Here is a 25,134-nt window from a genome sequence, read left to right as displayed (position 1 = left end):
TGACTTGGGGCTTTGACCATAATATACCAAACCATAAACATTTCTTAAAAGAAATCAATGGCGCAAAAACCTTTTTATTTCAGATTTCTGTATCTGTTTCATGATCATTTGTTAATCGAAGTAGTAGTAGGCAAGTAGGTGATCAGCCTTCTGTGCCTGACACACGCCGTCAACTTATTGGGTCTAAGGCAAGCCGGTTTCCTCACGATGTTTTCCTTCACAGTTGGAGCTAATGTTAAATGTGCACATTGAAAGAAAATCCATTGGTGCACAGCCAGGGATCGAACCTACGACCTCAGGGATGTGAGTCGCACGCTGATGCCACTAGGCCAACACTAGTCCTTTATGATGAACAACATACACCTATAATATAATGGGTTTCTTTACAGCCTTTCCGGTTTAGAATCCAAAAACTCTCTTAAAATATTGTCTAAAAGACCAACGCAGAGTTCGCTCAGCAAGCTATTTTTTTTGAAATAATAAAACCATTCGTCGACATTTCGGACTGATTTATAAATTAAACATATCACACTATCCAATATGACATAAATTATTCAGTATATTTCTAAGTCACAAATAATTTAACCCTAATTGGTTAGGGTTGCGAGATTCATAAGGATATTTTAAAGCAACAAGGAGACAGACACCCGGAAATTAATTCAAGCAAATTAATTCATATCAAATCCTTTATAATTATTCTGATGGGTGCGGGATGGGTAATGAAATCAGTCCTTATTATGTTTGTTCACCCTTTTAAATTGTAAATATGTTGTAAAAACTTCCCGCAAAAATGTAATTCTTTTATCTCAGTCCCTTGTTAAATTACAATTATTCGTCACTTTGAATTATTTAAAAGAAGCGGGTATGAGAATGTTTAATTTTTGCAAAAACCTTATAATGATGTAAATAACATATTTTTAAAATTTAACAAAACAAAAAGGAGCTATTCGTTTAAAAATAAAATGTTTACTAGCAATCATAACAATGAAATATCTACAATTTGCTTAACGTACTTATTAAAAAATAATACAAATTTAAAAAGTTTGGTCCCTGTTGCAGTTTAACTTTAACGCTGGTAGAATTTTCTTTCCGTATTGCGATACTTATCTGTTGAGCGAGGAAAGCACCAGCTCTGGGGTCTTCGGTACCAACCTACCAACTATCAGCCACCAACTTAAATTTTTAATTAGCGACTATGCACTTGAACCCAACTGCCCAAGAGTCCCGACTCCAAAGGGAACAAATTCGAAGTTGGAGTAAATACTTTTATATTTGAGCCCTCTATTATTATAAAATTTTACTTAGTTTATATAGTTCTCGATGTCTTTAAAAGATGAGAGCTGTACATAATTTCGTCTGACCAATACATTTATGATTCTCTGACGATTTGTACGATTGTAGCAAAACATCGTTGAAAACATTATGTATCCATTATTGCTTGTTATGAAAGGCTAACTTAAAAATTCGCTATTAGAACTCCTTATCGAAATTCGGCAATTGTTTTTGTATTGTGTCATAACTATTGAATTAAGATAGCATATTAAAATTTCACGGAAAAGACCCATATTAAAATTTTCATAACGATCAAGGTTAAAGCCATTCCATTATTATATCTAGAAATAGAATTTCTGTCTTCTATACTATAACAATCCGTCAATATTGGCGACATTCATATGTTTTATCATATCGCCAACCAAATCAAAAAAATGGTAGTTCGAGCATTTTAATATCACTAAGCTATATTTAGAAAATATAGTGTATGCTAGCCGCTACTATGTTTTGGCATGACTCTGTGGTAGTAAAAGCTAACCTAGACAGAGTAGGCTTATAACAACTCTCAACCATACGCACATACAGTACTCCCAAATTAATAATGCACATACAAATCTTCGCCAGTGGTCGTATTCTCGGAATTCGGAAAATTGTTTTCGATTGTGAACACATATATTGACACCTATTTCTTTTGAACAAGGTGCCAAATACAAGTGCATTGTTTAGGGCTGTTACGATTTAATGATTTGGGTGTTTTCAGGAATACAACCACTGGCGAAGATCTGTATACGCATTATTAATTTGGGAGTACTGTACAGTAATTCATATACTCGTACACCAACGTATTTAAAGTGTTACATAATTTTTTTGTTTGATGAGATTTTCATACTTAACTTATATTCCACCATGTACCACTGTAATCTAGCGACTCACAATATCCGGGCTCCCTAGTGTGCAAACTAGCGTTAGATCAATTTTGTTAGGAATAAAGTTATTATTATTATTAATAACAACGCCGTACGATGATGAATGTAGGAATAATAATCTAGATGGATATATTTTTTCTAGAACAAGGTTTTGATATTAACGATAGGGTAAAATAATAAAAATCAGTTTAATAATGTATTTTATTTCGAAAACAATACATAATCAAATACGTCTAGCATTTTAACAAAGACCATTTAGTTGCAGAGAAGCAATAAAATAAAATTCAATAAATTAAAATTATTTTAATAACAACACCAAAGATTCTCACATTATCTTTAATTTAATAACAATTTTCTAATTAAGATTTTACAAATTATTTTAAAATAATACATTTAAGGTAATATTTCGTAATAAATGCAATTTAAGTTATATTTACAATGATACGGTTAATCAAGTGATTTGAAAAGTTTGGATAACCTTCAAGTCTCTTATAATAAACCACAAAATTCATTATTACCTAAATACAATGTAAACAATCGCAATTACCAGAGCGTATCAATTTTAATTATTGGTATAATTAGTGAATTAAATAATTAATTAATGGTATCATAATAATGATAGTCGCGATTGCTGACAAGGACACCTCAAAGGTGAAAGTTTATTAAAGCGACCTTTTTACAATGACTATAATATAAATGGGAAAACTCGCTTCCGACTACAGATTTACTTTGCGTCGGCTATTTTATCGTATTTACAGGTTTTAACACAATTTCGATTTATTGACTTTAGCCTTTATTTTACGGAGAAAAGATTTTTAAATGAGTTTGGAACTTATAATTGATTTAAGAATTCCTGTTTGGAAGCACACCCAGCAATGAACATGCTCCCTACTCAACGTAGTATCAAAGCATTAGACTCCTAATAGGGAAGAATATATAGATAGTAAAACGTGTGTTTGTTTTAATAGAATGGTGGTGGTAATGGTGCCAATGACCTCAATACATGTACATTGTTATTCTATCTCAGTAAAAAGTTTAAGATACATACTTTCATCCAAGCCGAACTATCTGATGATTTTAAGTATACCCCGATACTACGTTCTAAGCAGCAAGGCCTAGAGTTAGTCACGTCCCTCATATTCAAATAATGTTATGCCTGAGACGGTAAAATTAAAACAAAATAATAAATGTTCAAACTGTGTCTTTAAGCCTCTATATCCTTTGATACAATTTCTCTGACAGCCCGAATTTCTTCACGAAACTTATTAGGGTTAATACCATAAAGCAATTGAATTATGCGCAAAGTTCAAAGCGTTTTGTAGCATTAAAACAAATCGTTTGATATATTAGGAACATTCATTTAGTAGTTTTCAACTACACGAGTCCGCGGAGACAAAACAAGACCTTAAACTTACACGAAATCTAGAGCTATAAGTCTGAAACTTTCAACTCGAATACTAGTTTCTTGTAATTAATAATTGTCTGAAAAATAACTTAAAAGTTACATGAAAATTCGTTGCAAATAGTGAAGGAAATGAAGAAATCAGGAAAAGATAAATACGATATTATATTCAAAATTCTATATAAGACTACTTATAGTTTTCCGGTTACAAATTAGGATTTGAACTGTAAATGAATTTGGCACAAATGAAGCTTAATTATCTTAGATCAAAGAAATACTTCTAAATTTTAATTGATTTTTTTTATCATTACTTACATTAACAGCTGAAATAAATTAAAATTTCTGTAGTCGGAGGCAGTGTTAATAAATTAAAGAGCGATTCGTATTGTCGATATGCTCCACCGGATTTGCTGATAAGTCCTACAATATAAAATATTTACAGTCTTCACAAATACTCACTGTTGTGATTAAAGAAAGATTAATCACCAAATCTTATAATATAACTATAACATAAAAGTTACAAAAATTAGCTATGAAAACATAAAAACTCATTTTTTGTAAAGATAATACGAAACATAATTATTACTTAGAGTTGTGATGAAAACTTATAAGTGTTCATTTCCGTCAAGTTCATGTCCGCCGTTTCTGCACGTCTGATTTTAAGTAGGATTCTTCCCCATGTTTTTCTTTAGATCACAAGAATGCTCGCATTTTGAATGAAATATCCATTAAACTACAACATTATATAGTAACACGTGTTTTGTTATACATAAGTTGTTACTAACATGTCGATTGTGCAATATCAATACATTAAAAAAACACAGTAAGTTAACTGGATAACTCTCAATAAATTTGTGAATTACAGATTATGATTAAGAACCTTCTATTTTCACTGAAGATTTCATAGCCAAAAATGTGCATGACAGCTTATGATTTTTATTCATTTTATATCTTGGATCACATTTTCAAAGATTTTATAGGGACTAACTATAGATTATTTTTCAAGTTTTGGAACCTATTCAAACAAACATGTGACCAATGAAAGGTTTTCTCTATATCATGTTCTAATAAGAGACATAGACAATATTTATTTGATTTTTTAAATAAAAATAGAATCTTACAGTCCCACAAATCCACTATCAAAGACTAAAGGTTTGTTATTTAAGAATATCTTTCCTTAAACACAACAATGTAATAAATAAAAATTCAACATCTATATAATTCTAGTTTCGTTCCGTTGTTCGATGTCTTTCAGAAAATGCAATTTGTCTGTGCGATACCTGTCAGAGAGAAAGAATTTCATTATTTCCTTCGAAATGAATTATGCTAATGGTGAACCGGAAGTAATGCATTGTATATCGTTTCCTCTACATTACTCGTTTTATTATTATTGTTTGCGAAACAAAAGATGAATGACAGCCATGATTGTCATTTGTTTTGCACTTATTGAAATAAGAAGCGTAAGAAATATTCTGGTAGGAGTTTATTAAATACGACAGATGGAAATAAAGATACACAAAAATGTATTAATTAGTACATTTTTACATACTTGGATCGTTTTTTTCTTCTGGCTGTGTCAACGGGCGTGGCTTCAATACATAATACGATCAGCCTTGAGCTACACGAATATCTGGAGAAATATAAAAAAAAACAATTTGAAGTCCTCGTCTTTAACTATTTAAATACGTGTAAGTGAAGTAGTCAACCAAACATTCCCATTTTATTATAAAATATATTTTTTTTATTTATTTAATAAATTTATTCTTAATAATAAATTGGCTAGAAATTCCATCCAAAAGCATATATTTTACTTTTAATATAAGAGGTCGTTACGGAAAGTAGTCCACAAATGAAAATTCTTTTCTCCAACATACCAAGTAAAAATCGATATAAATGTAATACTCACGTCTCTTGATCTAGCAATTTATTGGAGCGCAGTGAGGAGGCAAGGCCGAACTTCTCTGGGTTGCTACTGTGCCATGCGTCACAGTAGGCATCCATCGCTGGTTCACCGTTCGGACTTGCGCCGTGCCATACTGCTTTTTGTGTCCTGTGGACAGTGTATAATGTTCAAACACTTTTCTACCAAACCTTTCCTTATGTAACGTATTAATCTAAATATGAGTTAATATCATTTTACATTATGTAGGTACAATTTTTAACTCAGACTAATAAAAACTACCCAGAAACCAAAATTAAGACGATCAAGCAACTATATGTTTATAGCCTGTATCATGAATTAATGAAAAAATTAAATAACTCTCTCCATAATAGCTTATCAGTGTTGGCCTAGTAGTTTCAGCATGCGACTCTCATCCCTGAGGTCGTAGGTTCAATCCCCGGCTGTGCACCAATGGATTTTCTGTCTATGTGAGCTCAACATTAGCTCAAACGGTGAAGGAAAACATCGTGAGGAAACCGGCTTGTCTTAGACCCAAAAAGTCGACGGCGTGCGTCAGGCACAGAAGGCTGATCACCTATTGCATAACACTCGATTAACAAATGATCATGAAACAGATACAGAATCTGAAGCCCAGATCTAAAAGGTTGTAGCGCCATTGATTGTTTTTATAGTACCTTGTCATTTGAAAAATTAAAACATACCACTAAACGCAATACTCGCTGAGCGAGTTTGCTTATCTTGCCGAAGCCGCGTACAAATTATTCGAAGAAGTCTATTAAGTATGAGGGTGTGCAATTATTTAATCAATTACCATCTAGAATTCGTATTACAGTTCAAAAGGGCGTTAAAGATACATATCAGAATTAGCCTAGTAGGCTGAAGTTGGGACGGCTAATGGAGACGTATATCTCGTTCGTATATACATATTAAGTTTCTCACGTAAGTAAAATACATTTTTTGTAATAAGAAATAAAGTTATTTAAACATTACAAGGGATGAGTTACTAGGTTACGTCTTATTATTAAATTTAAGTTATTAATAAAATAATATGTTTCTATGCTAGGATACATTAATTAGGAAAACAAAATTTAGTATTTCAAATGCTGTTTGAATTATGATATGCATGTGTTAACCATTCAAAATGGTTGATATACAAAACAATAAGATGGTTGTTAATATGTAGGTAACCTAGCCTTCCTATTTTGCTACAATTTATAATTTGATACATAACGATTTAAGGTTTCTCTTGTTTTGTTTTTATACCATATAGGTTTTATGTGTTTAGTTTATATTTTTATTAGATATAAGTATATTGCATTAGAATTAAGTTACTGTAAGAAATCAAAATAAAACGCTAATAGTGGGCACACGCTCCGCAGGTTTCCAAGTCATATGAAACATGCAAGTTTTCGACTGGAATCCCCAAGACAAATTAAAACGTAGCCGCCCAGAACAGACTTGGCAACGAACATCATTGTAGAGGCAAAATAATTTGGAATGACCTGGAGTTAAGTCGCTAGAGCTGCCGACCAGAGAGTCAAAAGGTTAGTGTTCTAAGCTAGATGCACTTTGCCCCACTTGGGACAATGAATACAAAATAAATAAATATTACTACATACGATTTGTTTGCATATAGCCGCTGACGCAATAAAAATCCCGTAAAAGAGACTGGTATTTTAATTATAATGAGTTTATTACAACAATAGCTAAGATACTTCATTGAATATAAACCTAACAAATGAACCTCAAAACCTATATTTTGTGTAATTTCACAACAATCTCCTATCAACGCACGCAATATTTCAAAGTACGCTTTGAGTAATGTCACACATTACACGAACGTACCACATAAGTCATAACTTCTATAACATATAATCAAAGTAGAAATTATACTGGTACAATGTTTACTTTCCAAAATTGGGTCATCATAAAATTGTAAGCGAAATTCGCCTTCATGAATATAATAATACGTACGCCAGTCTGGGATTTTGGTCGGGTTAAGGGTATAAAATGGAATGAGAAATGGAAAATAGTTACTCTCAGAGCATAATTTGTATAATTTTCAAGCGTTTGGTACTTAATTTTTATTTGAAGTATCTTTTAGATTTTCTTTGCTGTATAATGTTTCGATCACACATTAGTTTTGTAACAAAAGCAAAAACTGAATTTTAAAAAAATTATTGAAAAGTTCTAAATGTGAAAGTTCGAACGTACTCGTATATGTTTTCAATAAAGCATTAAATTCGTAATTATAGTTAATTTTCCATCTATTTCCACTTCCGCTCAACGCTAAATTAATAGTAACGTCAGTCAACCTTAATCCCCAACAGAGAATTAATTACAAAACACCTTTGCTTTCACGTCAAACATCCTTTGAAACGGATGATGGAATAAATTACAGTATGCCTCTTAGAAGCAAGAGCCATTCCGATAGAAATTAGGTTACATGAACTGTTTTCAAAGTCTAGCTGTTATGAGATCATTCATTTGCTCGGTTGGTTTGATTGAGGCTTTTACAAATATGTAATAGTAAAACATACATTTTTACAACATGTTTTTACCTGATTGTTAACATTTATGTATCTAAAATATTAGTATCGTAATACATGATATTAAAGTAATAAGAATTATGAAGATGCTTTTCGGGCACATATTCATATAACCCTTATTCATAAACACAAAAAAGTACATATTCGGATTTTAATTTACTCTGAAAATCTGTCTCTTATAGATTCAGTTAAAGAAGTTAGTAGATTAATTTTATGATTACCGCATTTATCGTAAAAGCGTCAAAATACTCTGAAATATGTTTTCGATCTTCTATTATATTATATTTTCCGTTCTAACTCTGTTTAGCGCTGTTTTAATGATACGAGAAGAAGGCACAGTACAATCGTAATTATTTGATTTATGTTTGTTCACAAAATAATACATCAAATATACCATTCTGGCATTGAGTGTCCATGAGCGGCGGTATAACTTAACATCAGGTGAGCCTCCTGCCCGTTTGCCGCCTATTTAAAAAAAAAAGAAACCAAAACCACAACGAATGTCAAGTTAAATTTTCGAATACTTACCAGCCAGGGTCAGTCAACACATTTTTCCCGCTAAAACTGTAAATTCGCGGTGCATGAGCAAATAATGCACCGGAACCGTCGAACATCTCTCCCCAAGAGTTGAACAGCACGTCGCCGCGTATATTCACAACTGGTATTTCACGATCAACCCAACTCACTATTGAATCTATGTTTTGTACCCTAAAAATAACAGATACACACTTAAAGATCTAAATTATAATACCAACGAAGTATTTAGAATTATACTAGAATATGATTGGTAATCTGTGGATACTAATATATGGTAAGCTGTTCAATTTATTGATATTCCAGCGAAAATATGTATAAAAATATAAACACAACAAAATCTAATTTAATAACGAAAATGAATAATTAAAGATCCAATTTCATTTGGAAATTATAAACTTTCAGGAAACAATTTTCTATAACTCTGTTAAGAATTTTTGCACAGATTATCATAAATTATATATAAAACTGTATAATGACAAAAGAAAAAGAACAGGGCCGTATAAAGCCTGAACTAATGAATATGTATCGGTGTTCAAGAACAGATTCCGCGTTCATTAAATCTTTGCAACTTTGTTTGCTATCCGTCGGTGAAGCATGTAAAGGTAATTGACTCGTTAATACAAAGAAATACTGGCGAGTTTACCTTGAAGAGATGAAAGCACGGAAAGTGCCATCGAGGCCGGCTCTCTGTGCTTGTCTGTGGCACTCGTAATTGGTGCTGCTTACTCCGTGCATGTCACCCGTGTGAGGTTCATTCAACGCAGCTAGACGAAGCTACACAAACATAATAAATAACAATGTTGATCCTGTAATGAACTTGTATAATGGTGATTAAAACAGTTATTTTTCACGTAGAAAATATTATCTCTTACTAAAGATAAACAAAATTCGTGTTGAAAACTACAGCCTCAAAAACTTTGCTAACATATTTTTAAAATCTAATTCTGCTTTCAAATTACATACCACTGGGCCTTCTCCCACGGGACTCTTGTGATGCACTAAACTAGAAGTTTCTAGAATATTCTGTAGCGGCGTTCGAGTGGGCCCGTTGCCAGGTGAGTTGTGTACAGCCAACAGGGACCCCATCTGTTTGAACCAAGATCGAAATGTAATCACATTTACGATATTAACTTTTGTAGTTACATAAAATATTCAATGGAATTTGGAATTCTATCAGATTTTTTTTTCTGGTTATGTGTTTTTGGTGAAACAAAATTGGTTATATATAGGCCAATTCTACACTTGGATTTTTAATATTAGCGGCGATGGATCAAATTGTATTCAGTGATTTAGTATTCTTGTAGCTACCATACATATTATAAAACAAAACAGTTAGACAATTTACAAAGCTAAAAAAGATTGCATAGAGAAACAATATATATGAAACAGAAAACATAATTAAAACATTATATCATAGATAAAAAGAAATAAAAAAGAGAATTAAACAAACGCCAGTTAATACTTAATATTTCAAAGGAAAAACTAAATTGCTACACCTAAACAAAGTCAAAGTCCTTCTGCCTCTTCAAATATTTCCTCACATCCTCTTTGCCGAGGTGGAAAATAGCAACATTCTCATAATTAGTGTCATACTTAGATAAATCCCGAAATATTGGCGAATTATGCAGGCAATTCGTGTTCGTACAAGGCACACGGATTTGATCTCGGTTAAAATTAAGCTTCATATGAATATACAACCGCAATAAAAACATTTAAAAGTTAACGTAAGATTTTTCTTGAAGTGGCTCGAAACAACGTACGCTTTACCGAATCAAATCGTTCTTCGGGACCAATTTAATTATAATCCTTTCATTACCTGAGAGATGTGATTAAATAATATTTTACGAGCATAACGCCATGTTCTTACGATGCTGTAATTGTTATTACAAGGTATATTGATATGTATCTGTAAGTCTGTTTATTAGTTCCGTGTAAATGGAGAGTGTGATGTGTCTGCGCCCTCATTTATATACTTATTAGATACAATTATCAGCCGGGGCCGAATCCTTGGGAATATTATCATTCCCATGTCTGCTCGTTTATAAACTATTTATCACCTAAGATCTTATGTTTGCAATATTTCTTTATCAATGCGTACGGCATATTGTTATGTTAAAACAGAAAGATAAAATGTATAATCTTTGGGGACTGTTTCGATGTGGATTTATTGTAGGAAAAACCTTTGTTTATTCTCAAGTGATTTCTCGAGTTATGTTGCGGTGATGACTACGTATTTTTTATTATATTCATATAATCGTTATTACTATCTGTAGCTTTTTACGTTATATATAAATTATAATAAACTAAGTATGTATCTTAAAATAATAGACGGCTAACATATAAAGAGTCTTTCCACCAACTTCAATGTTATTTCCTTTGGAGTAAAGACTCTTGAGCCGTGGGGTAAAAGTGCACAGGCGCTAATTAAAGATTTTATCTGGCATCTCGTAGATAGTACCGGTGCCTCCAGAGCTGGTCTTTCCTTGTTCAAAGAATAAGTATCGCAATACAGCGAGAAAATGTTGCCAGCGTTAAAGGTACACTGCCATAGGGCCCAAAATTTGTTTTAATTTTCTTTTTATTATTATTACTATGTAGGTTATTTTTTTTTTAATACCGTATATTTGATTTTTATGTTTACGTTTCAATAAACGATGCTCTAGTATGTAGTTTCACTTCTTGTGAACATATTAGGTTTTAGGATTAGAATTCAAAACAATAAAATTATTTGTTTTTACCTGGTTTTTACTACTACCAATGTTAATTTACAATATTTCCAGTTTGGGAAAGGAGTACTGACAGAACTACTAAAAAACGTTTTACTTTTACGTTCTAAAAAAAATTAAGGTAGTATGTGGAAGTTTGCAACGATAGTCGTAATTTGCATCGCTAAAGACGCCATTACTTAGTCGATTCTTCTGAGAAGTTTTCCTGAATGTAAAGTTTTTAAAACTGGGTTATTCTTAAAACCAATCTCAACAAAATTATCTTAAATAATTACAAATGGATGCTTTTATGTCACAATTAGCACATGGTCCTACCGTAAAATCCTTTGGGGATACTGGTAAGTAGAAACGTAAGAAAACCACAGACTCCACCAGTCAAATGGTTTAAAAAATATATCCAGTTACGATACATTGTAGCGTTTTTAAAACGTATATACATACTCGTATGATAAGTGAAAATTGGTTTCGCCTTTGTTTTTGAAATCCCGTAATAGTGTATATAGAACATATCTTGTTTAGTTTCGTCGGGTATAGATTCCATAGAATCAAGTTATACGACACGCTCGTTAACCAGTTAGGGAACTTAATTACACAATTTGTATATTTTAAAATATAAATATTTGATTAATGTTTCTCAGGCAGACTGAGGCTGAGGCAGCCGGGAAATGGTCTAATAAGCCCGGGCCAATCAGGCCAGTGTAGTACACTGAACTCCCTCTCCCCATCTAGGGTATATAGAGGACCTAAAGTCAAATATTCGACAATTATAAATAAAATATAAAATAAAATTATCTATACATCGTATATACAGTACGTGTCATATAAATGTTCAGGGTCACAAAAATCAATTTTAAATAACGTTATAAATATATTTCTCTTGAAGCTCCTAAGTCTGAGGATTGTAGACCGTATAGAGTGAATTATTATTTATTCATAATATTATCTTTCCAGCTTAAATCTAAACAAGGGCAATAAATCTTTGAAACTTCTGGATTTTCTAAGAATGGAGGATGTGTTCATAAAATCTGCCTTCGTCTTCAGAAAATTCATTTCAAGGATCAGCCCGTTATCGTAAGAAAAATCCTTAAGTTAAAAATTCAGCTCGGCTTTGTTGGATGATACTGGAGTAACAGCGAGGCTTACAAACTTTATCGGCACTGTGAAATATCTATTGATAGAAAATGAACTAATACACGAATAGGGAAGCCCTATGTATATTCAAAAAACATCATACACTTATGACCCTTAAAAAAGAAACATATATCCTTCTAATTTTATATTAGATTTTGGATTACATTATTTATTGACAGTTCTCATATCAAGGGCGTAGAGCGGAAGAGAAGAACTGGCAATAAACTCTCCGCCACTTTTTGCATGGGCATTCTTTAAATTTAATTACAAGTGGATATTTTTATGTCAGTAGAGAACCTGATTGAACTGAAAGCTGATTAATATAAAAATAATATCTGTAGTAATAGGTGAGACAAAAAAAGTATCTGGTATTATATAAAGTAATAATAGTTATTGTTAGAACTGATTGTTGAACACGAGGACATGCTTTAAATTTAATTACAAATGCATTTTTTATATCACAATTAGCATATGTATATATGAGTAAAAACGCAACAAAATTACGTACTCAAACTCAACGTACTCGTTTTTAAAATATATATGAAAACTGATATCTGACAGATGCATTAAAATTAACTTTAATTCATAAACACAAAGCAAATGCCGTTTATATCACTTTCTCGTTATTACAAAATGCCACTTCAATTATCTAGCCACGGTTCCAATTAACTATATATTGAAACCACATAAACCAGTCGAGTTAGAAGCGGAAATTACGAAAATTGTAATACATTACGAGTCGCGTGCGGTTTACGCCAAATTCACAGATTTAAATTAAATTAGTAGTTTGTTCTTATTATTCATATCAGCTTTGAAACTGAGAGTTACTACGTCTAAAACTAATTTCGCTGGTAATTTCATTTACACGTTACGGAGCACGTGATGGATTTAAAGGGTTGTTTATTATATAATATACAGTGGTGGTCGTATAATTAGAAACACTACTAACGGTCCTTCAATGTAAGATACTTCACCGCAATCGTTTTTATTTTTAAATTAAACAATAAATAGGAGAATAATATTTAAAGAAAACACTTTTTTACCGGATTGAAGCTATGTATTATTATAAATTTATAATTATTTTACATAATTTTAAATTTCTTCCGACGTTTCGCGTGCTTTACTATCTAACTACTATCTATGTTAACAAAAGACAAAAGTAGGAAAATAATATGTTCCACGATTTATCATTTATTAGAAAAAATCATTGATCCCATTACACAAGTGCAGTTTCAATATTACATAACGGAAAATTATTTAAAACAGTTTTAAAATATGAACAATAATGTTCAACTAATTAGAAACAACAACAAAAAGGTATTAAAACAACTTTTTTTAGAATTAGTATTGTCATTTAAAATAGCTACTATCCACATTCTACCAATAGTTATAATTAATATTTAGTGGCGTATCCCTAATTTTCAATAACAACACTGCAACGTCGTGTTATTGGTTTAATAAATTTGATATATTTTCTTTGAGAGTTAAATTCCATGCTTCAACAAATGCCAACATATAGTTCGTTTTGATTGCTGTTACATTTGTTTGAGACTTCCTTTTTAACAATCCACCATAGATTTTCTATCGGGTTTAAATCTGGACTATTTGATGGCCAGTCTAAAGCGGATATACGTTGTTCGCTAAGGAAACGCAATTTGACGCTATTGGCCGTATGTTTATGGTCATTGTCATGCTGAAAGATCCAGGTTACAGGCAAATGATCGCCCTAGTAGAGAATCGTTGTATGCTTCAAGATATTTTTGTATTGATCCATTTCAATCGAACGGGTTGAACTCCACATCCGGAAAAACAAACCCAACTTTAATGTTACTAGCGAACTGTGGAATTGAAATCCCGGTAGGGGTTTTCCCTGAGAGATACGACCTCCAAATGTTCAAAATTCGAGCGTACTTCACCCTCAAAGGCCGGCAACGCACCCACTAAAAATGGGTGTCTATGGGTTGCGATGACTGCCCTTTTTGGGCGTTCCGCTTGTTTGCCCCCCTATTATATATAAAAAAAAAAGTGTGTGTGTCAGCTACGACGCACGATTGGAGTTCACTCCTTACGAACGATAATTTTGATATATATCGAATAGAAAAGAAGGGTCAATGAACGCATCTGCTAAAATGATAAGAGAAACAAACATATCAGTAATTATTCGGATTATTTATATTACTTCAATAAAGCGTATTACATAAAGTGTGTTACAAAACAATATAAATAATAATAATAATTGTGTTCAATTTATACAAATCCAATTTTAGAGAGAGAATGAGATGGAATCATTCTTTTACACGTTCAATCCTACAGATATATATGTTTGTCTCTTTCTACGTAACGCCTCAACTTTTCGTGTTACACTTGATTTTAGTCCTCATAAAATTTCCGTACCGGGCCTTATAACTCAAATCGTTTCTTAAGGAGTAATCTCCAAAAATGTTATCGCCACCTGACTGTGCTTGACTATACATATATATATATATATATATATCCTTCTATATTTATAATTAAAAGCATTTTTAACATCGAACATAGCGCTTTTCATCGGAAATTACCATATTAATTTGTCATCTGAAAATAACACGTTTTTTTATTTCTTGTACCGTCCAATCAACACATTTTAAGCGAATAATAATCGCTTCTTTCGGTGTTGCTTGGTAAGAAGTGGTACCTTTTAATATTCATCTAAACAATTTATCTTCCATTCTTCGGCGTATCAGTCTTGACGAGTTGTTTCTCGGGCCATCAGGCGAAAATCTTCATTTTTGATCTGGTCTTTACTTAGGTCTTTATTAACAGCACGAATGATTGCCGTATCATCTCCGAGAGTGGTTTTTCATGTCGAGCTTTTCTAAGAACATTTTCAATAGCTCCAGGTGTTTTATAATGGCAATAAAAAATTAACAATTATTTACACTTTTTAATGTCTATTTAACGCATCACAAGGGTTGTGATATTTTTGCCCATTTTCAACAAAATAATAGAAAAAGCCAAGAAGGAAATTTTATTAAAAATTATTATATATAAATATATATATTATAGCTATTGAAGCTTGTTTAAAATGTTTCTAATTAGGTGTCCAAGCGGCAAGGAACAGAAAATAAACTCCATGTGTAAAACTCATTTAGAAATTGAGAGAGTAAGCTTTATATTTTATGAATACTTTTTATTTGAATGTCTATATTATTATATGTTTATTAATCATTGAATATATACATTATTTGATTATTTAATTTTTACGTTACAGTTATACTTTCTTTATTTATAAGAAGTGTTTCTAATTATATGGCCACCTCTGTATGAATTTGCCAACAGCATGCAATTGGCAGCACCGTGCAATATGATAAACATCTCCCAGGTTGTAAATTGTCAATGTGTCAATGTCAACTTGGCAGGAGTGCGATCGATTTTTTAAGCCGCGGTAAACTCAATTCAAGGACTAATACTTAATTAATATTAGACAACCGCTCTCGAATAATGTTCACAACAGACTGACTGTGGTTGACTTGCGGTCATCTTCCTAATTTCTAACTGCTGATGTATAAATATGAAAAGGACTATGTCAGCGTTACACCTGACATTTTAGGGATGTAACAAATCATTCAATTTAGTAGTTCTCTGATCAGCGCCTGCGCCAGACGTATGCACTGGGCTTGTTTTATAAAATTAAATAAAAAATGTAGGACGATAGTGATAACAACTGGGCAGATATTAATCGCATCGAATCTTCGACGATCTGTCTTTGATCCGTCTCCAATGTTTAGTATAAAAAATCTCGTGGCTTAAATTGAATTCGTTTCTTTCATATTTTTATAACGTAGGTGTTCAGTGTTCTGTTCGTGACGCATATCCCCTATTGTTGGGACTTGAGACTTGAGATTCTGGCTTGAAGAGTGAACCAGTGGGCCACATATAACATAAATTCGAGTTTTTTTACATTAATCTTTCCAATATCTTAAACAGTCATTTATAATTGCTATTCAGAGTGAATACATTAAATTTAAAAAAAAGATTTAGCAGTACTTCTCGAGATCTAAATGGAATCCCTACTTTTCATATATATAGAATCGATCTAAGTTCTTATTTTAATGCATAGATTTTAAACATAACAAAAGTTACTTACTGAAACATATTGCCATCCATTGTTTACGCGAATAAGCAGTGCTTGCTCTTGAATGACATATGCCAGAGTACCACGGGGGTTCTTTGCACCCAACTGCAAGAAAAAAATTAAAACGACATAAATTTAGTTTTCAAATATGAGTTTTTTAAAAAGTTCAATATAATACATTTTAACTGCTGTATTAGGTATCAAATCAATGTATACAAAATAATGTAAAACTATTTTAACAGAGTAAGTATGGAGTTTCTTGCTCATCATTTTCAGACTCATTACTTTAAATACTTTAAACTTGTAATTTTGACTTGTAATAAGCCTATAATGAATAAAATTCATGAATAAAAACATATCCTATAAGCGCTCTGTAAAAGAAACAAGGGTTTCAATATAAGTGGAAAATATTTTGAATATATGTCTAGAGTTGTAGTAGTAGTCGTGGATAAATAAGGCTAACAAGTCAAATTGCTGTTGCGAAAAAAACGTCATATTTTTATAAATTAATTTTGTCAAGTTTTGGTTGTTTTTATTTTGACGTACTATCATTATTATTATTTTCCTATATGTCAAAGTTTTTGGTTAGAATTAATTATTTTGTGAAGCCTAAAATGATCAGAGAAACCGACGCCAACGTGAAATATTGTCACAACCAAATATATACATTTAATTTTACTCATTACGTCGCTTTAATAACATAAATTGTCGTTCATGTAGACATGAAACATTTTCATATACTTCAAAGTCCTTTCATAATTTATTTACAGTTTCATTTCCACTTGTGTTAGGCTCATTACGAACATCAAAGCATTTTTTTACGAAATAAAACAAAGGGCTTTGTTAATAAATTATTAGAAAGTCTTAATTAATATTTAGGAACGGAAAATATTGTAGCCTTCTGGGATGCTCTCTAATTATACAAACAAAATAACGAAAATGACTAGAAATTTCTTCAATGTTCAAATACATGTTGAAAACGTAGTAATAATGTTTAACTCACCCGTAATAATGAATCCGTGGTTTTGAATAAGACAGTTCCAATTATGGTCCTTCCATCCTCTTCGTCGTCATAATCACCACTTTCACTAAGGGAATCTAAAGGTTCCGCGAAATCTAAAAATAAAATAAAAATGTAAATATGACAAAATTTGCGCAGATCTTCCGAAATGAAGGCATGAGTTACAGTTAATAAATTGGCAATTAATGATTATAATTATATACTTGTTAATACTGAATACAAGAGTGAGCTGTTTTTATCGACAAATTTAAATCTTTTCTAAATACTAATGACTGCAAAAACTGAGACGGATGTAAGGTTATTAAAGTAGTGTGCGTTGGAATGTGTATAAATGTAGTCACTTTGACCCTTCTTTAGCGATACTGAAAACTGTTAGTATTATAAGACAGTATTTTTAAGATAATAATTACTGATAAATTAAAGTATTTAGTACATGTCATCTACTACTATCCAAGAATGGTATTGATTATTACCAATCTAAGTTACAATATGACTAATCTAGTAAAAATAGTTTTTAATTACAAGAAACTTACGGTATGCTCCTTGTCGATACTGCATCAAATTATTTAAATTTCGAAGTATTTGCAGAGCGTCACGTGGTTTTCCTAAAAGATTTTTATATTTTAAGTTGCTGCTGTGCCTGACATGTCAGCGATTTCTGAGTCAAATACTTCTCAGGTTTTTCGTAAAGTTATGCTAAACCATGACACTAAGGCTGCTCTTCAACATCTTAAGCCATTAACAAAGTACCCTTATTGAGATATCCAGTGGAGCTGCTACGAATACGCTACGATGCTTGGTGCTACGAATACAACGCACGTAGCTACCCGTTATTAACGCTAAGACTACGTGTTCCCCACGATTCTTTTTGCTAAAATGAGTTGGCAGTATGAAAATTTTTCTACCTGAACAATTTTAATCCTTATCCTGACCTATATTATAAAGGTAGAGTAGGGTGAAGTAGGTTAGTTTTCTTTTATGCTAATTTTGCAATTAATTCAGTTACAGGAACCCTCGTATACACTCTTTTTTTTAAGTTTCATACCTACTTCATTTTTTTAACTGATAAGAGTAAAAATATAAATATAGCGTAGGCTTATGTAAAGGCCGTTTTAACTTTTGGCCTTTATTCAAGAGTAGTAAACAAACAAAGCATTGCTAAATACCACAAAAAACTGACCTGCCGTTGTTTCAAGACGATTAATTCCCGGGCTATCTGTCAAAGTGTCCAATGGAAGTTCGTTCGTGTTACTTGTTCCTGGCGGTCCCGGGGGCCCGGGTGGACCTGGTACAGGGATGTACTGAACGTTTGAAGAAGTACCTGGAGGTCCAGGTGGACCTCTGGGCCCATCCTTCCCAGCTGCACCTGGTGTTCCATCTATACCACGTTCACCCTTATCACCTTTTAACTGTAGAAGACATAATGTTACGATTTTTGTAGAAAGGGAATACTGAATTCAATGGCTAGTATGTTGATACGAATAAAGTATTACTCATTTAACAGGCCTAAAACAGTTTTTTTTTGTTAAACAATTTATTGTAAGGAAACCGTAATTATAACCGCCCTCCTCCAAATTTCGCTTAACAAAACACCATATTCGAATAATAAAAAATGGGACACGCCCCGGTCTAAAAAGGCGATAATTAATGGGAGTAGTCTAATTTATTCGTTTCCGCTCAATAACCGTGTTTGAATTTCAGATTTACCTTTTCAAGGTCCGCTAAAGCAATTCCCGGGTCCCCCTTTTCGCCTTTTGGACCCTGAGTGCCCGAAGGGCCGGCAATCCCAGGTGGACCCTATTAAATACGAATTCACAGGATTTACGAGATATACTAGATAAGTACTTAAATTAATGGATCCGATCATAATTCTTGATACAAGCTCGATAATTTGTCCTGACAGTACCTTTATTCATGTTGATATATTGTAATTCTTTTTTTTTATTTACAAACATGTTCTTATATGATATGAATTATTTTTACATAATTGATGCATTTATAAGTTTAGATTTACGCTTACGTAAGCAGAAAAAAGTATTGTTATAAAATGTGATAAGTTTAGCTTCGCCAGACTCTAAACTGATAATACTCACAGTCCACCCAGGCAGTCCAATGTCCCCAGATACTCCATTAGTACCAGGAATGCCAGGGGGACCAGGTAGACCTGGCGCCCCTCTTGGTCCAGGAGCTCCAGGATGACCTCTTTTTCCCCTAGGTCCCGGTTCACCTTTATCACCCTAGTAAAAATAAAATTATATGCAGATTATATTCTAACAAAACTTACCAAGGGCAACGACCCTTATAAGCTGTCACTCGGATAACAAACTAAATTAGGTACATTTAACAACAGCTACGGGTCATTGTATTCCACATATACAAGGAGCAACCTCATGTTATGGAATTGATGTTAAAATGTTAATTACAATCCTTCATGAAATATTCTATAGAAAACAAATTTACTGTCGCTTTCCTTACATAAAAATAAATGGCCATTCTAATAAATATCGGTTTCTATATCAAACTTAATTGGTACTAATGTTTTTATAACAGTTGGATTGGACATCTGGTTATTATATTTAATCCAGTTCTCTATACCTTCGTCATAATGACAGCTTCTTCTCTAGATATGGCAACAGGACCCGGGGGGCCAGAATCTCCTTTATCACCTTTGGGCCCAGTTAACCCTGAAGCACCTTGCGTCCCAGGGAGTCCTGAGGGACCAATATCTCCGCGGTCCCCCGCCTTTCCATCGTTACCCGGAAATCCTTGTGGACCTTCAATACCACGCATTCCTTTTTCGCCCTAATTGTAATAATGTATTATTAATATTAATAATTTCAAGTAATTAATTTCAATTAATATCAATCCTGCCTAGCCAATATCTATATCATAAAAAGATTTTAATTACTAAACTGATCAGAAATTAATTACTATTTTTTTAATACACGTAAAGATTTTCGCAGACTAGACTGATACTATACTATACGTATTCAAAACGTTGAGTTACGAGAATTCACAGGGTAAAGCAATTAATACAATTTGTGTTTCAATTATTTAAGAAAGTTTTATTTAAATATATATATTTACTGTGTACAGTACGTGGGTAATCTTAAGATAATGCAAAGTCTTATTAAATATCTAGACAGCATTTTATTATTATTTATGAAACAATTTAGAACGAAATATCTTACAATACAAAAGAACACAGTAAGCTATTAGTCACATCTGGCTTATAATTACCTTTTCGCCTCGTTCTCCCTTATCGCCCTTGAGTTTGGCGATGTCTCGTGGTCCTACACAACAATATCATATATCACATAACCAAGTTCACGGAAGAGTGATTTTGATGTCATAAAAGAAGAAAATACGAAAGAAACATCTTTTGTTAGCTTTTAATTATGTAAATAAAAATTACAATTACAATCCTTATTTGTAAAACCCCAATCAGACCCACGGGTCATGGTTAATGTATTTTTAACTAACACATTATAAACAATTATTGAACCTTGTAGGTAAAATACGCCGGAAACCATTCGGCTTACGATATCACAGTCGTTATTTATATAATTAAACATTCATAAGACAGATGAAACTCTTGTAGCAAATACGATTGAATTTTAGAATGTAGTATCCGTGAATGTATTTTCGAGATTACACTTACATTTATATTCCATTTACGTTATGGGAAAGTCATAAACAATGAGTTATTAGTGAGCGCCAACAAAATGGATTTAGGGAAGGGTGTTCCTCGAATACGTTTAGTGCCGCTTAAATGTCTGTGGTTCTACGTCAAGTTTCTCATGAATATTGAGTGAGTGTATTGTTTGAGAATCTATATACTATTTCACACTCTCTACATATATTTTAATACTTATAAGCAATCCTTTTCTCAAATACAACAGTAGCCGCAATAATGTTTCATATACAGATATAATAAGCGCGATATTTGTTATGTTTAAACTTAGTTTGGATTATAATTAATAAAACTTTAAAGTTATCTCAACTGATAACGACTAGGTTACATGTACCCAATAATATTTACAATATCAGTTTTTGTACCATAAAAAGTTTCGTAACTTTTCATACTTATAACACAAGATTCGTGTTTCCTGAAATACTATTTAAAATCATATCTGCCCAAACATGCCTGTCCCACAATCATATGTATATATGTTTAATATGTCACGAGATGCGTGTAAAATTAGCATTTTATTTTATATGTAGATTATGATTATCATTTATCTTCTGACGATCTTAATTTATTTAAAAACCTGAAAAGTACTTTTACTCAGGAACTTCTATACTGATATTTGTAAGAGAAATTTAATGTTTAATATTTATAAAAAGATGTTATAATTTGCGGCTTACAATTTATTTCATAGGATTAAGTGAAAAATCTCTTATGCGGCGAAGTTTCCTATCCGACGCGAATCCGGGTCGTAAGTTGTTAATATTGGGTTAACTAATTCTACTATTTGGTAAAGTAGGTCGCTGGATTATAACTTAGGCTTCAATGGCTGATTGAATGTGATGTCGTGTTTTCGGTACATTTGGTTATATTAAGAAATCGATCTGTACATTCTATAAAATATCATGATATACAATAGTAGTTTAAGATATAAGAAACATTATCGTATGTTTTATAGTATGGAAATAAAATGTGTTTGATATTTTTTTAGATTAACACGTTATAATCAGAATTAGCGAATGATTATCATACAGGAATGTGTAGTCTAGGTATAAAGTTTATGTGCATCAAGGTTAGTATTTGGGACATTATTTACGAATGATGAATACAGTTTTTTATATGGCAGAATATTATTTATTAGTTGTTCATCGATTTAACTAATATTTTAGGCATACATTTACAAACTCGAGTCGGTCCAGTTCCAATATCAAGATAATTTAATTGTGTATGAGCGCGTATATTGACATTGAGAGTAAACTTTGAAAACTAGTTTTCGAAGCCATTACGGGAAACACTAGCAATCAAAACTTTTGCGTCTTGAGAACTTTTCAAAACATTTCTTGACTTTAGATTTTGTTTTAGACATTGTAAGTGAAAGTTTGAGTTAAACGTGCAGTCTGTAATTGTTGTGGTACATTGAAAGGCTTCATTGAACTATGCAAAATATGTACAGAATTATGAACAGATACAGCCTTGTAGCTAGAAACCTAGCTAAGGCTTAAGGGTGGTAGCTCCAGTAATTTTATTATGGAACATAAGTTTTTTATTAATTTTTAAATAATAAAATGCAATATAACTTAATACAGATATATTGAATTTGCTTTTATCAACTTATTCTTAAGTAGCGGAAAGTGTATATGAGATGTTATATATAAAAGTATAATCCGTTTTTAACTATATAGATGAGTGATTATTAAGAAACTGCTAGGAGCATTATTACCGCCAATGGATCGTTAATGGTAATAATTGTTAGTGTTTTGTTTGTTATGCTGTTTATTTATTCCTTACATGTTATAAGATAGTTAACATTGAATTTAATTTACCCCCATTTACTAACCTGATAAACGTAATTACTGCAATTGTCATATGATTGATAGATCTGTGCAGCTATGAACTGGTTGAGTTATAGATAAACACACACGATAATCTATGCTGAAAAATGAGTGTAATGTTTTAACTTCCACTTTAAGCATCCCAAAGTTTATCGTTCGAATCCTGACTACAAAAAAAAAACAAACAAACTTGATCCCGTGAGATAATCATTGAGAGAAAACAGATATAAACATATTTCAATTATACCAGATTAATGAAGTACCAACGTTTCACACTTAACGTCTTCATAATAATATCCTATATATATTATTAAAAACTTCAATTATTTTTCATAAACCAAAATCGTAATGGTTTTTGTAATTAGTCTTACATTGCACGTAAGACAGAATGTGGATTAATTTAACTAATGATTTAATTAAGTATATTCTGTTACGTCATATGACCTATATATTGTATTCTAATTGTGGTTTTAGAAATAAAATTTCAAAAATACAGCATAAATAATTGTGATCGCGGGCACGTAGTGTTTGATAAATATTTGGAGCGTTGTTTTTATTTCGGATATTCGATCGTACTAAAACTCTTTACTAAGTGGAGTATACATTGTTAAATATAACATTTATACCTTTCAGTAAACAAAATTTTATTTTCATAGATAAATTGTACGATTGAGTTAATTTAATAAACAGTAATGTGAATAGAAATCTCAGGAGACTGGCTCTTATACAATAATGGTTACCATAATACCTTATATAATTAGCATAACGCATTACATTTCTGTAATATAATGTAATTAATATGATAACGACGAAGTGCTATTATATTAAAGTGATTTTATGAGTAATTATTTTCTTATCTGTATATAAAGTATCAAAATAGTATTTTGTTAACTTACAGCTTAACTAACTTTGTTTTAGTAAATCCGACATGGGATGTCAAAATCAATGTTGAAAACATTCCAAGCAAAAAGGATATATCTATCGATAAGAATTCATTCAATATAGAATCAAGTACAAAAACTTAACATTGCATCCGGAATAAGTGTCGCCATTGCTAATTTTTGGCTAAAGAGCAGTGTTGGCCTAGTGGCTTCAGTGTGCACCAATGAACTTTCTTTCTATATGCACATTTACAATCGCTCGAACGGTATAGGAAAACATAGTGAGGAATCTTGCCTTAGAAACAAAAAGTCGACGGCGTGCGTCAGGCTGACAGAAGGCTGATCAACTACTTGCCTATTAGATAAACAAATGATCATGAAACAGATACAGAAATCTGACTTTTATTGCTATTTTTAAAAAATACGTAGTACCATACCTGTTCTCGCAAGATCTCCTAGAACAGAATTTTCAGAAACCGCTGTCAAAGAAGGCCCTGGTGGCCCAGGTAGGCCTCGAACACCTTGAAATGTAATAAAAACATAACCTTAATAACATTAGGTATAAAATATTCAAAGCAACAATTACGATCTGCCTACATCCATCTCAAATCGCATGAAAGCAAGATAAAAGACGTTTATATTGCTATAAAGACAGAAATATCCCAAACAATGAAAAAAAAAACTCTTTGAAGCTAAAATGAAACAAGCGGTACAATTGAAGATATAAAACGACGTATAACAATAAATAATGCGTAGGTACTGTTACGGAATCTTATCTCAAGGGTCCGGTTGTGAAATAAAGATTTTCCGAATCGTTGCAATAAAGCCCTAAAATCTTGCGAACGCGTTTCACTCGCATAAATAAAAGGCATAGTGAAACATAAAATTTGATGGTTGAGTTAGTTTGTTACCTTTCTCGCCTTTTTCCGCCGGCCGGCCGTGGGAGCCTGGGAGACCCGGCAGCCCGTCTTTACTGGGTTGGCCGCGTTCGCCCTTCGCGCCGTGTGGGCCTCGCGCGCCCGTATAACCCTATAACATAGCCATGACGAATATCGCATTTACAGGGTTATAACGTAGTTATAATCTTCGCTCCTAGTCACATAATGTTACGAGGGTCAAACGGTCCGTTATTGCCTTTTCGTGAAGTTTATT

The 25,134-nt window shown here is 32.2% G+C and overlaps 1 protein-coding gene across 2 annotated transcripts in view; it reads right to left on the bottom strand.

The window, feature by feature from the left end:
- Positions 1-3,735: 3,735 nt before the first annotated feature.
- Positions 3,736-25,134, bottom strand: part of LOC123710439 (collagen alpha-1(I) chain) — a 47,701-nt gene continuing 26,302 nt past the window's right edge. For both annotated transcript variants that reach the window (XM_045662310.1, XM_045662309.1), the window contains exons 9-24: positions 24,894-25,011; positions 24,420-24,503; positions 20,822-20,874; positions 20,177-20,383; positions 19,675-19,818; positions 19,289-19,378; positions 18,762-18,990; positions 18,115-18,186; positions 17,564-17,676; positions 16,573-16,665; positions 9,553-9,675; positions 9,233-9,363; positions 8,581-8,760; positions 5,507-5,650; positions 5,150-5,230; positions 3,736-4,880 (exon numbers count right to left, since the gene is read on the bottom strand). In XM_045662310.1, the coding sequence (XP_045518266.1) occupies positions 4,814-4,880; positions 5,150-5,230; positions 5,507-5,650; positions 8,581-8,760; positions 9,233-9,363; positions 9,553-9,675; positions 16,573-16,665; positions 17,564-17,676; positions 18,115-18,186; positions 18,762-18,990; positions 19,289-19,378; positions 19,675-19,818; positions 20,177-20,383; positions 20,822-20,874; positions 24,420-24,503; positions 24,894-25,011 (1,929 nt within the window). In that variant the 3' untranslated portion in view covers positions 3,736-4,813. The remainder of the gene's footprint in view (positions 4,881-5,149; positions 5,231-5,506; positions 5,651-8,580; positions 8,761-9,232; positions 9,364-9,552; positions 9,676-16,572; positions 16,666-17,563; positions 17,677-18,114; positions 18,187-18,761; positions 18,991-19,288; positions 19,379-19,674; positions 19,819-20,176; positions 20,384-20,821; positions 20,875-24,419; positions 24,504-24,893; positions 25,012-25,134) is intronic.

Source organism: Pieris brassicae, chromosome 5, assembly GCF_905147105.1.
Source record: "Pieris brassicae chromosome 5, ilPieBrab1.1, whole genome shotgun sequence".
NCBI lineage: Eukaryota > Metazoa > Arthropoda > Insecta > Lepidoptera > Pieridae > Pieris > Pieris brassicae.
The sequence above is the reverse complement of the archived record's forward strand: the minus strand, read 5'-3'. Positions and strand labels throughout refer to the sequence as shown.